General features: G+C 52.7%; 1 protein-coding gene and 1 long non-coding RNA gene across 3 annotated transcripts in view; one reads left to right on the top strand and one right to left on the bottom strand.

The window, feature by feature from the left end:
* Nucleotides 1-15,678, top strand: part of LOC309376272 — a 152,813-nt gene that overhangs the window by 10,913 nt on the left and 126,222 nt on the right. The window lies entirely within an intron of this gene.
* Nucleotides 336-15,678, bottom strand: part of MEGF8 (multiple EGF like domains 8) — a 54,254-nt gene continuing 38,911 nt past the window's right edge. Inside the window, exons 32-43 of one of the 2 annotated variants that reach the window (XM_081921864.1) lie at nt 15,200-15,344; nt 13,665-13,899; nt 12,496-12,625; nt 10,443-10,653; nt 9,438-9,652; nt 9,073-9,280; nt 8,144-8,306; nt 6,494-6,686; nt 5,605-5,775; nt 4,020-4,150; nt 2,904-3,036; nt 336-1,678 (exon numbers count right to left, since the gene is read on the bottom strand). In XM_081921864.1, the coding sequence (XP_081777990.1) occupies nt 482-1,678; nt 2,904-3,036; nt 4,020-4,150; nt 5,605-5,775; nt 6,494-6,686; nt 8,144-8,306; nt 9,073-9,280; nt 9,438-9,652; nt 10,443-10,653; nt 12,496-12,625; nt 13,665-13,899; nt 15,200-15,344 (3,132 nt within the window). In that variant the 3' untranslated portion in view covers nt 336-481. The remainder of the gene's footprint in view (nt 1,679-2,903; nt 3,037-4,019; nt 4,151-5,604; nt 5,776-6,493; nt 6,687-8,143; nt 8,307-9,072; nt 9,281-9,437; nt 9,653-10,442; nt 10,654-12,495; nt 12,626-13,664; nt 13,900-15,199; nt 15,345-15,678) is intronic. The other variant, XM_081921865.1, reaches the window with a different exon arrangement.

Genomic DNA, 15,678 nt, shown 5'->3' with positions numbered 1-15,678 from the left:
TGTAACAAAAGTAGGTGGGAGGGAAGGAAGGGGTTAAAATGCAAAAAAAGGGAAAACAACACTGAGAAAAATCAAGAGAGGGGATGTCAAATCCCCTCTGTAAACAAACACATGGAGTTTCCTTCCGACAAACCTGTCCCTGACTTTTAATGCAGAAGAAAAGTGGCTGGCGGCCACTTGCTGCCCATTCCCTCCTGGGCAGCTGCGCAAGGAAGACTGGGAGGCAGCCTGCGCTAGAGGACCCCTCCCTCCCCACACCAACACTTTGGAGCTGCAGGAGTACAGCGGCGCCCTCTGGTGGCAAGGTCTGTGTTCCATGACATGATAATGGGAGATGCTTCCCTTGCCTTCCACCCGCAAAGGCGCTTCTCCTGCGCACCCCTTCTCGGCCGCCTCTCCGAGGCGAAGAAGGGCTGCTGAGTGGGCGACGCAGGCAACGAGTCCCATCCCTTCCGAAGCCCGGCAGGGCTCCCCCGTCGGCTCAGAGGGACATGCTCGTGAGGTTCTCGTGGCTGAGGAGTCCTTTGCGGGAGCTGCTGACTCCGTGGCTGCTGCTGCAGTAGTCCTGGAGATTGTGGCGCAGGGTGACGAGGGCAGAGCCCAGGCAGGCGCGGTTGGGGGCCTGCAGTCCTCCGGGCAGCTGGAAGAGGACCGTGGCCACCCCGGCCATCCCGTCGTCCGTCGGCTCCAGGGTGATGGGTCCCACCCGGAAGCTGGAGTAGGAGTAGCCCATCAGGTGGGAGAGGAAGGGCTCAGAGCGTCGGAAGTGGGCCACAGGGTAGGGTACCTCGTGGTACGGCTTCAGCCGGCTGGGCTGGGCAGCGGTCAGCGCCGGGTGCTTGTGGGGCCGCGCGGGGAGGAAGACCAGCTCGGCCGCAGCTCCCAGCGCATCTGGCTCGAAATAGATGGTCACTTTAGCAAAAGGCCGGCTGGCCATCTTGGTCATCTCCTGCAGGTGGCGCCGCTGCTCATGCCGCAGGTCCAGGAACTGCTTGACCTTCCAGAGCAGGACGCAGACGGAGAGGAAGAGGAAGAAGCAGGAGAAGAAGACGGAGAAGAAGACGAAGAGGTCGATGTGGGCCTGGTCTTGGCGGAAGAAGAGCAGCCCCTGGGACTCTGTGACGTTGGGGCTGGTGCCCCCGATGCCCAGCAAGATGACGTAGAAACGGCTGGATTTCAGGGCGTGGATCTCGTGCGGGTAGGTGATGACCACTCGGTCCCGGACGGCTCGCACGACCAGCACCGCTTGCTGCTCCCGCACGGTGATGTAGGTGATGAGCCCGTGGGTCCGCGCCTCTCGCACGGCCGGAGAGGGCTGGCTCCCGTTGCCGAGGCCGCTGCGCCCACCCGCGTCTTCCCCCGGTGGCACGACGCGCACAGAGTGGAAGCCCGTGGCCCGGTCCACGTCCACCACAAACATCTCGTAGGAGGTGGAGATGTAGACGTCCACCCCACCAAAGGTCACGTCGATGGTGATGCGGATGTCCACGTTGGTGAATTTGGGCTGGACGCCGAAGAAGACAGAGCGGCCGAGCAGCAGGTTCTTGATGTTGGGCTCGTGGAAGCAGTTGAGCTGCGATGTCGGGTCAAAGCAGCTCTCTTGGTCCACGATGATCAGCCGGTAGCACTGGTGGCCACCCACCGGGTTGCCGTGGAAAAACTCGCGGCACTTGGCGCACTGTTGGGGACAAGGGCGAAAAGGCAGGTCAGTTTAGTGGGATTGGGGGGTCACGCGAGCAGTCTGATGCCCATCCTACCCAAATTCTTCACTCTGTGAAAGGGGTGCAAATGAAATGATGCTGTACTGTTGCTGCTTATTCCAAAACCTTATTCCAAAACCACTTTCCTAAATTCACTTTGCTTCTCCCAGTCGAAGGGTGGCACAAGGTGTTCTGCAAGTCTTAGAAATGGCCCATAACCACCACATCGTGCGCTTTTGCTGTCCCTGCACAGATTTACAACACAAAACGGTCCCTATTGGTCTTCCTGCCAAAATCAGTCGTCCAAATGCCACAGAGGGGGTGTCAAAAAGGACGTCACCTACACTCTTTTTATCTCCTAGCAGAGGTATGCAAATTCTGAACAGAGAATGATGTTCTGGCTATCACGGCAGGTCACTATCTAGTAGGTTTATGCAATCCCAGCCCAACACAAAATCATGTGGCAAGGAGCTCCATGGGTTAATTATGTGCTGTGCACACAAACCTTTCTTTTGGTTTCGTGGAAGTTCTCCTGCATGGCCTGGAGACAGGGATGTACCTAGGGGTTGGCTGTTGCCAAGGACACAGGCCCAGGGGGGCACAAAAATTGCCCCTCCCCACTCTGCCTGCCCAACTATGCACTCCCCGGGCTGCTCCTCCGCTGCTCTGCATGGCTGGGCAAGGTATGCAAGCCCCCCTGGGTGCCTTGGCGGAGGAATGTGGTTGCTGATGTGGGCAATCACGGCAGCCCCATTTGGCCGATGGCGCTATTAGGAGTATGTGTGGAGAGCCCAGTAGGGTTTGGAGAGAAGAAAGCAGGTGAGAACTGGAGGAGCAGGAAAAAGGGAGGGAGGGAAAAGCCAGAAGGGAAAGCAGCAAGCAGAGCAGAGCAGACCCAACCCTGATGGCTGCAGAGGAAGTTACCGGCAGAGCACTAAGGTGACAAAAAGCAAACTTTCTCCATTTCTGCTACATGATCTCTCCCGCTGAGGGCAAGGGAGCCTAGGTACACCTCTGTCTGGAGATACTGTGCTTGGGAGAGAAATGATTCTGTCTCCTGCCCCATAAACGATCTTGCACGGCTCCCAGTTATCACACTGGGGATTGTGGGGGAGAACTTCCGGATGGACTGTGCCTTATTCCGTAAGCTGCTTTCATCCCTGCCAAGGACCCGCCTCCTGCGGCCGCAGCCCCGCCCCTCACCTGTTGCTTATAGCAGTCCTTTTTATCTGACTGGGCACTGTTCTGGCAGCCTCCCGTCTCCGTGTTGTTCTGGCAGGGGCAGCCGGTCCCATCCAGCTCGTTGCACGAGTCAGCGTGGCCGTTGCACTGGCACCTGGGAGGAGAGGGGTCACCGGGAGACACAAGAACATGAGAAGAGCCCTCCTGGATCAGGGCAACGGCCCAGCCAGTCCGGCATCCTGATCTCACAATGGCCGGCCAGATGTCTATCGAAAGCCCCCAAGCACAAGAGCCCCCTCCCCGCCTGTGACTTCCAGAAACCAGTATTCAGAAGCGTTACTGCCTCTAGGGAGATACCGTATTTTTCGATTTATAAGATGCACTTTTTTCCTCCTAAAAAGTAAGGGGAAATGTGTGTGCGTCTTACGGAGCGCATGCAGGCTGCGCAGCTTTCGCTGAAGCCAGAACAGCAACAACATTTGATTCAGAATATTTGTTTTCTTATTTTCCTCCTCTAAAAACTAGGTGTGTCTTATGGTCGGGTGCGTCTTATAGAGTGAGAAATACGGTATCTGCATGGTCCACCCATTCCGAATTCCACTGGTTTTTAAATGGACCCTGAACATAAGACTACAGTGGTACTTCGGGTTAAGACTTAATTCGTTCTGGAGGTCTGTTCTTAACCTGAAACACCACTTTAGCTAATGGGGCCTCCTGCTGCTGCCACGCTGCCGGAGCACGATTTCTGTTCTTATCCTGAAGCAAAGTTCTTAACCTGAGGTACTATTTCTGGGTTAGCGGAGTCTGTAACCTGAAGCGTATGTAACCCGAGGTACCACTGTATAAGAACGGTCATGAAAGGATCCAGCCAGTGGGACATCCGTGTCCAGGATCCCAGCCAACCAGATATTGCGGGAAACCTGCTTCTAAGTGCTTTTAATATATGGTGTTCTCTGTTGTTTTTACTGCTGCCGTTGTAGCATCATGATGTTTCGGTTTGATATTGTGGTTTTATTGATACCACATATGATGGGAAGAAGCCCTGGGATAGGTTTTGCCCTAGAACGCAGCATACGTTTGGTTTTTTTAAAAAAATAAATAAGAACGAGACTCAGCCTTGGCCTCCCGACTCCTTACTTGGTGCACTTTCCCTCCAGCAGGAAGTAGCCGTGCAGGCAGCTCTCGCATTTCTCCCCAAAGCTGTTGTTCTGACAGTTCACGCACACGGCGGCGTCCTCAGCTGGCCCTTCTGCCACCCACTTTGGGATCTGTGGGGAGGCAGGGAGACGAGCGAAATGTGACTTCCCACTCGTGCATTTTCCCCTGGCAGCAGACTAGGCTCACAATCCTCTGACACAAATGCTGATCCTGAAACATGACGCAAACCCATTCTCTCTCTCTGAAAGGCAGCTGGTTATAGTGGAATCGGGCTTCACGTAACCTGCCCATCACTTGCACGCTGCTGCGTTTTCATTAGACCCATCAACAAGTGTTTTCAGTATTTGTGGGCGCGAAGGCCAGCTTCAAAATGCAACTGGGAAATACGTATTTTGAGGAAGGCAAGGAGCCTTAAATCACTGCCTTTTCTCAAGAAAGGCAATTTATTTCTCATGCAGAGAAAAGTGCACAGCGTGGGTGGCACTGAACTACCTCACAGGGTTGCTATGAGGATAAAACAGGGAAGAAGAAGAAAACCCCGTAGGTCACCTCAAGCTCCTTGGAGAAAAGGAGGGATAGAAATGCAACAGTTAAAACTATGTTTTACTTAGGGGAGCCTCGTTGAAATAAATGAGCATGGCTAAATTGGGCCCATTAATTTTAGCAGGTCTGTGCTGAGCAACTTAGTTGAAAAGCACCCCATGAGTATGTCGGCACTAGCGACAAGTGCTCATTCGTCTATTTTACAGGTACACAGAGGAGTGACCCAAAAAAGTAATAATAATAATAATAATAATTTATTATCTATGCCCCACCTATCTGGCTGGATTTCCCCAGCCACTCTGGGCGGCTTCCAACATAATATTAAAATACAATAGTCTATTAAAAGCTTCCCTAAACAGGGCTGCCTTCAGATGTCTTCTAAAAGGCTGGTGGTTGTTTTTTTCTTTGACATCTGATGGGAGGGAGTTCCACAGGGCGGGTGCCACTACCAAGAAGGACCTCTGCCTGGTTCCCTGTAACTTGGCTTCTCGCAGGGAGGGAACCGCCAGAAGGCCCTCGGCGCTGGACCTCAGTGTCCGGGCAGAACGATGGGGGTGGAGATGCTCCTTCAGGTATACTGGGCCAAGGCCGTTTAGGGCTTTAAAGGTCAGCACCAACACTTTGAATTGTGCTTGGAAACATACTGGGAGCCAATGTAGGTCTTTCAAGACCGATGTTATATGGTCTCGGCGGCTGCTCCCAGTCACCAGTCTAGCGGCCCCATTCGGGATTAGTTGTAGTTTCCGGGTCACCTTCAAAGGTAGCCCCACACAGAGCACATTGCAGTAGTCCAAGCAGGAGATAACCAGAGCATGCACCACTCAGGCAAGTACCTGTTCAAAGGTGTGGCTATGATGCAGTAAGCACAGGAGTTCTACACACGATGGCACACAACAAAGGTGCCAATATGCATTGGATTCTCTGAAGAACATGGGTGCCATGCTTTGGACCTGGCAGGTCTCCTTCCACCAAAAGAGCTGCTAGCAGGCCCGGCTCCCCGCCACCCACCGCTGGCACTCACCAAGGCCGGCTCCAGCGGGAAGCGGGCAGGATCCCGGCGGGCTCTCTCGTACTCCTCCCGCGTGATGCAGACGTTGCTGTTTCCCCGGCAGAAAGTGTTGCAGGGGCGACAGGAGCCGCCGCTCAGCGCCGACCCCACAAAGAGTGGCTGGCATTTTTCACAGTGCTGCCCCTGAGGGGAAAAGAGGCGAGGGGGCAGAGTTGGGCGCGGGCACGCACAGCGAGCAACGGTTTGCCTTTTTGGCCTCCCAGGCCTTTAGAGGGAGGCAAGTCCGTGCAAGAACACAGCAGCATGGGGATTTGGGAAGTTGCTTTCTACTGAGTCCGACCACTGGTCCATCTAACTCGTCTTGTCTACACTGGCTGGCAGCAGCACCCCAGGCTGCTTTCTATTGGGTCTGACCATTGGTCCACCTAATTAGTCTTGTCCACACTGGCTGGCAGCAGCGCCCCAGGCTGCTTTCTACTGAGTCTGACCACTGGTCCACCTAACTAGTCTTGTCCACACTGGCTGGCAGCAGCGCCCCAGGCTGCTTTCTATTGAGTCTGACCATTGGTCCACCTAACTAGTCTTGTCTACACTGACTGGCAGCAGCACCCCAGGCTGCTTTCTACTGAGTCCGACCATTGGTCCACCTAACTCAGCCTTGTCTACACTGGCTGGCAGCAGCTCCCCAGGGTGTCAGGTAGGAAGTGTCTCCCAGCTCTGCCTGCAGATGTTGCTGGAGATTGAATCTGGGTGCTTCTGCATTCAGGGCAGATGCTCTCCCATCACAGCCCAGTGTGAACCCAGTTGCAGGTCTTCTCTTCCAACTGGCCTCTGCTTGCACCCCCAGCTCCTGCCCTCTCCCTGCGCCCCTCATACCCTCTCAGCCGCCCTCTGCCCTCACCATGGTGTTGTTGAAGCACTGCAAACACTGGTCCTGGGCCTCCACCCCCTGGCAGTTGCTGTGCTTGTTGCACTGGCACTCCACGGAGCAGTTCTGCCCCACGTAGCCAAAGTGGCACTGGCAGGCGTTGGGCTCCACGCAGGTCCCGTTCACGCAGCCCTGCTCACACACCGGCTTGCACAGCCCCGTCACGCTGCAAGGGAGAAAGGAGGAGGCGCAGAACAATTGGAACACAGCGTGTGCGATCCCCACCCCCAGTGGAAATTCTGCAAAGGTTTCCCCACACGCTGGTGTTGCCCGCCTAAAAAGAGTGGCTAGTAATTGCTCCGCCTAATTGCAAAGTTGAGTGGTTTACTGTGCATTGGTATGGAAGTGAAAGACAGCCACAAAAAAATATGGGAGTGGGAGACAGAGGTACGCAGACTTATATTAAAAGGATTTTTAAATTAATGAGATATTTTTAAAAACCCACAAAACCTGCCCAACAAGAACCTGTGAGTTTATAGCAGGGGTCAACAAACATTTTCAGCTGGGGGCCGGTCCACTGTCCCTCAGACCTTGTAGGGGGCTGGACTATATTTGGAGGGGGGGGATGAACGAATTCCCATGCCCCACAAATAACCCAGAGATGCATTTTAAATAAAAGCAAACATTCTACTTGTGTAAAAACACGCTGATTCCCGGACCGTCCGCAGGCCAGATTTAGAAGGCCATTGGGCAGGATCTGGCCCCCCGGGCCTTAGTTTGCCTAGCCATAGTTTATAGGATATTGATAGCCTCGAGCAGTCTTTCTCAGCCCTGAGTCCCCAGATGTGCTCAAACCACAACTCCCATCATCCCTGAGCTCTGGCCAGTCTGGCTAGGAATGATGGGAGTTGTAGTCCAACCACAGCTTGGGACCCGAAGTTGAGGTTCCGAGAGGGACAATCCTTAGCTTCGCATCTTGGTTTTCTTGGGCAAAACAAACCATATGCACTCTAGCTCAGGCTTAACAGGAAGCAGAGATTGTGCTGGCTTTGTTGCTTATGCAGGGAGGAGAGCGAAGCAAGGATCTCTGCATTCTCAGCACGCCATCAGCAACAGTCTGCTGTGATGTACAGACATAACCTACGTGGGTTTACCCTGGAGGAGGAAGGGGTGCTGAAGGGACAAGGGTTTCCCTCAGTTTGGGAGGGTGAAGCTGCGGCAAATGCCACCCTCCATCAATGGAGAAAAGCGGCCGGTTCGTGTGCAATATCTAAAGAGACCAGGGTAGACAGAAGAAGAGAAGAAGAGGAGTTTGGATTTGATATCCCGCCTTTCACTCCCCTTCAGGAGTCTCAAAGCGGCTAACATTCTCCTTTCCCTTCCTCCCCCACAACAAACACTCTGTGAGGTGAGTGGGGCTGAGAGACTTCAACAAAGTGTGACTGGCCCAAGGTCACCCAGCAGCTGCATGTGGAGGAGCAGAGACGCGAACCCGGTTCCCCAGATTACAAGACTACCGCTCTTAACCACTACACCACACTGGCTTTCACAGGGATTTCGAAGGGATTTCGCAGCTCAGTTGTCTGAAATGCAATGGTTCTTAGTGAAGCTGAGGCAGCTACTGCCGAGAGCACAGGCTTACTGTTCCCTGCTTCATCTCTGCCCCCCTCCCACGGCACTCACTTGTCCAGCGTGTAGCCGTTCTTGCAGGTGCACTTGTAGCCGTGGGGCAGGTCGTTGCAGTTCTGGGTCTCGTTGCAGTCGTGGTGCCCATTCAGGCACTCGTTCTCGGGAGGGCAGGCCATGAAGGCCCAGTCTGCTTTCAGGCCACACGACTCGACCAGTCCTGCAGGGAGGCGAGAGGGACAAGAGCTGCTGGCAATCCTTAAGAGCAGCTGCCCCCAACCTGGCGCCCTCAAGCTCTTCTGGGCTGCATCTCGCAACCGGCTTGTATCAGGCTCTCCAGGAGCAACCACTTAATCCTGGGCAAAGGGCTTCCCCAGACCACAAATAAAAGGAAATATTTCTGATAAAAGCAATTACTATTAGTATTAGTATTATTAATCGCCCTATACCTGGGGGTCTCAGGGAAGTTCACAGAATAAAATCAAGATATAAAATTACAAAATACCTAATAAAAACAAAAACAACCCAATAGCCCCCCCACAAAATAACACAATTTAAAATGGCATAACAACAACAACAACACCCCACCCATCTGGCCACTCTGGGCGGCTTCCTACACAAGATTAAAAGTACGTTAAAACATCAGTCATTAAAAACTTCCCTAAACAAGGATGTAAATTGGATCAACAGAAGGCCTGGTTAAAAAGGAACGTTTCTGTCTGCGCCTAAAGATCTATAATGAAGGCGCCAGGCAAACTTCCCTGGGGAGAGCATTCCACAGAGGGGGAGCCACTGCAGAGAAGGCCCCGTTCTCGTGTTGCCACCCTCTGGACCTCTCGGAGAAATGCCTTGTTTGCAACTAGGATTTGTGCACATTACTGCCAGGCTGCCACTTTCCATGCCTTGTCCCGTGCTGCTTTCCACACTCCCTGAGAAGGTGCCATTGACCCATCCACCCCCACCCCCCGGTTCTGCTTGGTACCTACCGTGGTGAGGACCGCTCCTCCCTCCCTCCATGCACCGCCCTTTGCCGTTCTCGCCGCGGAGGCCGCACCAGCCACACCGGGGCTGCTGGATGCAGAGGGCGCACTGCTGGAAACGGGAGCAGGACGGGGTGCAGCTCTCGGCCCCGCTCAGCACTCGGCCACACATCCCGGCCGCGCAGCGCATGGGCAGGTACGTGGGGCTCATGCACTGCGGGGAGACAGAGGCAGAAGAGGGTGCCTGTTAGAGCTCATGTGCGGGCACTTTTCCCAATCGAAATCCTGCACCGTGAATAAATGACGCAGAGGAGCCCGTTTTTAGCATGATTTCCGCAATCCCAAGCTCCCCTGCTGCCCCCGGGGATTACCTGCTGCAAGCTGACGCTCCAGACACACTGCTGCCAGCCCCCGTCGGCCCCCTTGGAGCTCAGGCACTCCCCACAGGTGCTGTGGTTGTGGCACGGCGTGGGGCAGGCCAGCGGAGGCGACGACTCCACCGGCATGGGGGACACGTTGAGGAGAGAGTGGCTGAAGCAGGTCCAGTCGTAGGTGGGCTGCACGCTCAGGATACGCCTTGTCTCCCCTGGGCCAGAAGAGGGAGGAGGAGAAGAGTCAGGGATGGTGGCCTTTGTGGGGTCCGAAACGCCTCTTCCTTTTCCTCACATACCAGGAGGCGCGTCAGCTGTTTCTCGGATGATTCCCAAGGGCCATTTAAACACCCAGGGGCCTGACTTGTGGGACGTGTGCACAGCCCCCCACAGAAATAAAGAGGAGCTCCATGCAGCTGGGGCAGGAGAAATCCTTGGTGAACTGCGCAACATGCTGCTGTAAGGAAATCTGCTTGGATTTCTTCATCTCAGGGATCCCCTCTCAAGCCAAGTAACTACCAATTCACCTTGCTCTTTTCATCAGCTCCCCTCAAATGCTTCCGTTCACCCTTCATTCCACCAGTGGCAGATCTTGGTGCCTCAAATTTGGCCTCTCACCTTCCCTTCTACATCATAGTCACAGCATCCCTGAACCTCTGCGGCTGAACCGCTCCCCTAAATCTGCCTTTGATTCGCTAGTGGCTGTCTGACCACTATCTGACTTAGTGTGGTGTTCTGTCCTGAAGAACCCAATAACACAAGATCAGGCCATTGGGCCTCCTAATCCAGAACCCCCTGTTCTCACAGTGGACGAGATGCCCCTGGCAAACCCTCAGGCAGGTTCCGTGCCCAAGAGCAGTCTCCCCTCCTGGGGCTTCCAGCCACAAAATCCCCATTTGCCTCCCCCTTGCATTCCTGTGCAGCCCCTTCCCCGCGGCTCTTTCTCCCTCTGCCTGCAAGGCCCATCAATGGTTCCCTCCCCGCCACCCACCTCTTGCCCCTCACCTGTGCGCTTGAACTGCCGCGTCCACATGCACTTCCCAGAAGCCGTGCACTTGGCGCAGTCCGAGGCCTCGCACGAGATCTCCGAACAGTTGCTGGCGACGAAGATCTCGCGCTGGTTAATGCGGCAGTCGTTCTCCGAGGTGCAGCTGCCGGTGCTGCCGATGCAGGCGCCCTCGGGGCAGTTGGTGCACCACTTGCACTGGGGTAAGGCCTGGGGGGGGGTTCAGAATACAAGGTCAAAGCCTCCCCGACTGGGGGCAGTCACTACAAACCAAAGGCTGGCGACAATGCTTCAAGCCCCAACCCCGTACAACCCCTTGGCTTATATAAGCCTATTTCACAAATTTACATTTTCATATGGTTTTGATTGTACGGCTGTCATAAACCACTTTGGTTTTTTAAAGTAAGGCAGCAATATGCAAATGTTTTAATAAATAAACTGGCACTGTAACCTTTCTGGCGCTCAGTGTGTTCTGAGTAGCATTGATGCTGATTTGCAGGTGGAAATTAGGGGTTGCAATCAGATCACTTTCCATCATAGAACTGTAGAGTGGGAAGGGGCTCTGAGTGTCACCGAGTCGAAGCCCCAGGAATGCAGGAATCTCAACTAGATCATACACAGCAGGTGGCTAAAAAGCTCCAAGAAAGGAGAGTCCACCACCTTCCGAGGGAGTCCGTTCCACTTTTGAAGAGCTCTTACTGTTAGAAAGGGCTTCCTGATGTTTGGTCAGAATCTCCTTTCATTGGTTTGGGTCGTAGCCTCCAGGGCAGAAGAAAACAAGTTTGTTCCATCCTCGAAGTGGCAGCCCTTTAGATATCTGAAGATGGCTATCCTATCTCCTCTCATTCTCCTCTTTCCCATGCTACACATACCCAATTCCTACAACCGTTCCTCATAAGGTTTTGGTTTCCAGACCCTTGATCATCTTGGTCGCCCTCCTCTGCACACGTTCCAGCTTTTCAATATCCATCTTAAATTGTGGTACCCAGAACTGGACACAGTACTCCACGTGTGGTCTGACCAAGACAGAATGGAGTGGTGCTGTTACCTCCCTTGATATGGACACAATACTTCTGTTGATGCAGCCTAGAAGAGCAATAGCCCTTTTCCCCTGCTACATCATACCATTGACTCATGTTCAGCTTGTGGTCCACCAAGACCCCTAGACCCTTTTCACATGTACTGTTAGTAAGACAGGTATTCCCCATCCTATATTTGTGCAGCTGGTTATTGCTGCCTAAGTGCAGAACTTCCCATTTGTCCCCGCTGAAGTTCATTTTGTTATTTTGGGCCTACTTCTCCAATCTGTTAGGGTCATCTTGAACCCCAATTATGTCCTCAATCCTTTTTGCCATTTCCCCCTCCCTGTTCTCAGAACCCACTCCCTTGGGACACGCTGGAATACCTGGCCACGCTTTCTATTGAGTCTGACCATTGGTCCACCTTACTAGTCTTGTCTACACTGGCTGGTAGCAGCGCCCCAGGCTGCTTTCTATTGAGTCTGACCATTGGTCCACCTTACTAGTTTTGTCTACACTGGCTGGCAGCAGCGCCCCAGGCTGCTTTCTATTGAGTCTGACCATTTGTCCACCTAACTAGTCTTGTCCACACTGGCTGGTAGCAGCGCCCCAGGCTGCTTTCTATTGAGTCTGACCATTGGTCCACCTAACTAGTTTTGTCCACACTGGCTGGCAGCAGTGCCCCAGGCTGCTTTCTATTGAGTCCAACCATTGGTCCACCTAACTAGTCTTGTCTACACTGACTGGGAGCAGCTCCCCAGGGTGTCGGGTAGGAATACCTGGTCACACTTCGAATTCCGCACTTCCCTATCATTCCCCTGCACCCAATTCGGGGACCGTCGGGAACTGGAGAGGTGGGGATTACGTGCTACTACAGTGTGAGCCGAAGGCCACCACCTGCCTTCAGCGCTCCCTAAAAAGTGAATGCAGAAGTGCCGAGTTTGGAAGCCCCGCAACCGCCAACACAGAAGGAGGAAGAGGTGCTCCCCGGGCAGTGGGCCAGCTGCCAGAAGGAGGGCTGGGGGCTACTCACTGGAATGCCCAGGCTGTGAGCCATGGCACGAGGGTGCTGGGCAAGGCACTCGCTGCAGGTCCTCAGCCGGCGGCACTCATCTGCGGACCTTGGGGTGGGGAAGCAGGAGGTCCCGCCAGAACAGCCCTGCCTGCGGGAAGGAAAGGAGAGCAAGCAGGAAGCTCAGTGGGGGAAAAACTCTTCCAAATCCTTCTCCTATACCTATAGGACCAACCCTATTTGCTCAACCTTCTCAATGCATGATCTGCACCCCCCAGATTTATTTATTTTTTTAAAGGGAGTGAAATTCTCTAAAATGAGAGGATAGCACAATGAATCACATTGTTAAAGGAGGCCCCCTTCCTTCTTCCTGTAGGCCTCCAGAGGACTACAACTCCCATCATCCCTCGCCTGCTGGCTGGGGCTGATGGGAACCGGAGGTCAACTACATCTGGAGGGCTACAGGCTCCCCCCTCCCTGCTCTAAACAAATGGGGGAAAGGGATGAAAAAAAGTTTATGGGATGAGAGCAAACAAAATTGGCTTGCGTGGAAAAAATGAGAGGAAAATAAAGATGGAAGAGGACAACCAAATTAAGGGTCTTAAAGCAATTTTCATAATGAAAGAATTAAGAACAGGTGTTCCCAATAAACGATTCAACCATCTATTAGATGAGATTCAAAAGTTAATCAGTTTGGTTATGGAATTTGGTGTATCTATGGCGGTTCAGTTAGGCTAAAGAGAGTTTTTGGCAAAGTTGAAGAACCTGGAAAGGGAGTAACAGGAAGGGGAGCACTCGTCTGTACTTGTTGGGAAATTATGGATCTAGGAGTAAAATGTGATTTTTTGGGGTAGAGGATACAGTGTCTCTTCTGTATAGAACTTTATGAAACTACGCAGCACGGATGTGAAATCCATTTGCTAACAATTGTGCGCTCCCTGGAATGGCTACATTACAATAACCTGAAGGCACCTGATGAGCTTTGGCAATGCCTCATTTTAACTCCTGTAACTATTTGTGCCTCTCCTGCCACCAATGAGCTCCTCCCAAGCAGCTCCAGCCCCCAGTTCTTCTCTCTGCTCTTGCCTAGTCCCACCCCAACTGCTAACCGCACCGTCCTGTTTCCTAACAAGAGGCACGGTCCGGCCACTCTCATCTTTGCCGTTTGCCCAGACTCTGCCCCTCCTCACCTCTCGGCAGCATCCGCAGATAGGCAGCTGGCGTGGCACCAGGTGCAGCTGGCGTTGGACCTGTTGCAGGCCTCCGGACTGCTGAAGATGAGGCAAGGGTCAGAGGGCACGGAGAGAGCCACCATGCGCCCCAGCGCTACCCCGTTGAAGCCCCCAGAGAGGTAGATGCGTCCTCCGACAGCAGCCACAGCGTGGGCAATGGACTCCATGATGGGCTCTCCCACGACTGCTTCTGCTGGAGAGGGGAAAAGAAATTCACAGGTAAGCAAAACTGGAGAGAGAACACACATGGCTAAGGACAGCAGCTGGAAGCACATAAATGCACCTATGCAGCCAAATCGAACAACTCAAGGTGTTCTTTCAGAAATGTATGGAAGGAAACGATTTGCAAAGCAAACACAGAAGATGAGGAAGCACTAGAGAACCTAGAAAGCAGCAGATGGGAAGGGGATCTCATCCTCCAGCTTGGCCAGCGGACAGGAATGATGCGAACTGAAATCTGCTGACGTCCGGAGGGCCAGAGGTTCCCCATCACTTCACTAGATAAATGAATATAATTTCTACAAGGGCCCTGCGCCGACATAACACTGGGCAGTCTTCTAGACCAGTGTTTTTCAACCACTGTTCCGCGGCACACTAGTGTGCCGCAAGATGTTGCCTGGTGTGCCGTGGGAAAAATTGAAAAATTGGAAAGATTTAAAAATAAAGTATTTTATAATTTTTCATATTTCTGTTGACTTACTATTTCATAATAAAGTAATTATAAAATACTTTCTTTGTGTTTATTTGATTCCTATTCAAGAGAATTACTTTATATATAGTCAATATAGGCACAGAGTTAATTTTTTTAACATTTTCTAATGGTGGTGTGCCTCGTGATTTTTTTCATGAAACAAGTGTGCCTTTGCCCAAAAAAGGTCGAAAAACACTGTTCTAGACAACTGAAAGCACCTTGCAGGCCACACACTCTGCCCTCCACTCACCAAGGCTCCCTTTTCGAGTTCAGAGCTAACCATGGTTAGCTTTCTGTCTACAATGAACTGCTAACCATGGTTGATGCCAAGTGAGAGCGTGCAAGCAGCTTCAGAAATGGATTTGGCACTAGCTTTGTTTGGCAAAAACTCTGGTGTCAACGTAACGCTAAGCACAGCTAGCTGAAATGGAGGGATAGAGAAATACCCACACTAGGCAGCAGGAACTCCTTACGGGGTGCCCTCCGCTACCTAACCATGGATAACAGGTGGGCACATGTCTACAGTCAGTCAGTCCACATTGTGGGAGGCTAACGCGCTCTCCTTTATCACATGTACAAACATGGAGGACTTGAAGCCCCAGGGATCTGTGGCAATCGACTCAAATTCTGAACCGGTAAGGTATTGTTTCGTTGCAAATTCAAATGACTTGCATCATTTATTCTGCATGTCAAATAGGGACCAGGGAGTATTATTTGTTAAGGAAGCTTAGGTCGCTGGGCCACAGGCTGATGTCAAATCCTATACCTCCGATCTTGCCAAAAAATCCATCCCAGCCCTGACCTGTGCTGTTGGGTAGGATCCAGGTGTTGCAGTTTAGCTGGTAGAAGAAAAGGTGGTTGGTGAAATTCTCGCGTTCTGTGCGCCCCCCGATCACCACCATGGTGTCCTTCAGTACTGCTGCGATGTGGAAGAAGTGAGCCAGCGGCTGGTGAGGGTAGTAGGGAACAAGGGATTGAGGAAAGACAGGAAAGAGCCATTGAGTAATAGCATTTCACAATTCCCCCCAATACGAGCCTCGTACTCCACGGGGCCCCTTCTCAAGCCCATTCTTCCGACCGGATTCTACGCTCACCCGAAAGACAGAGATGGCTAAGCTCTGACTCTCCAGGACAAGACTATATTATAACAATATATAGTCTTCATTGGCTCCCAGTACGTTTCTGAGCACAATTCAAAGGGTTGGTGCTGACCTTTAAAGCTCTAAAGAGCCTCAGCCCAGTATACCTGAAGGAGTGTCTCCACCCCCATTGTTCTGCCCA

The sequence above is a fragment of the Podarcis melisellensis genome, assembly GCF_964234715.1.
Source record: "Podarcis melisellensis genome assembly, chromosome: 8".
NCBI lineage: Eukaryota > Metazoa > Chordata > Lepidosauria > Squamata > Lacertidae > Podarcis > Podarcis melisellensis.
The sequence above is the reverse complement of the archived record's forward strand: the minus strand, read 5'-3'. Positions and strand labels throughout refer to the sequence as shown.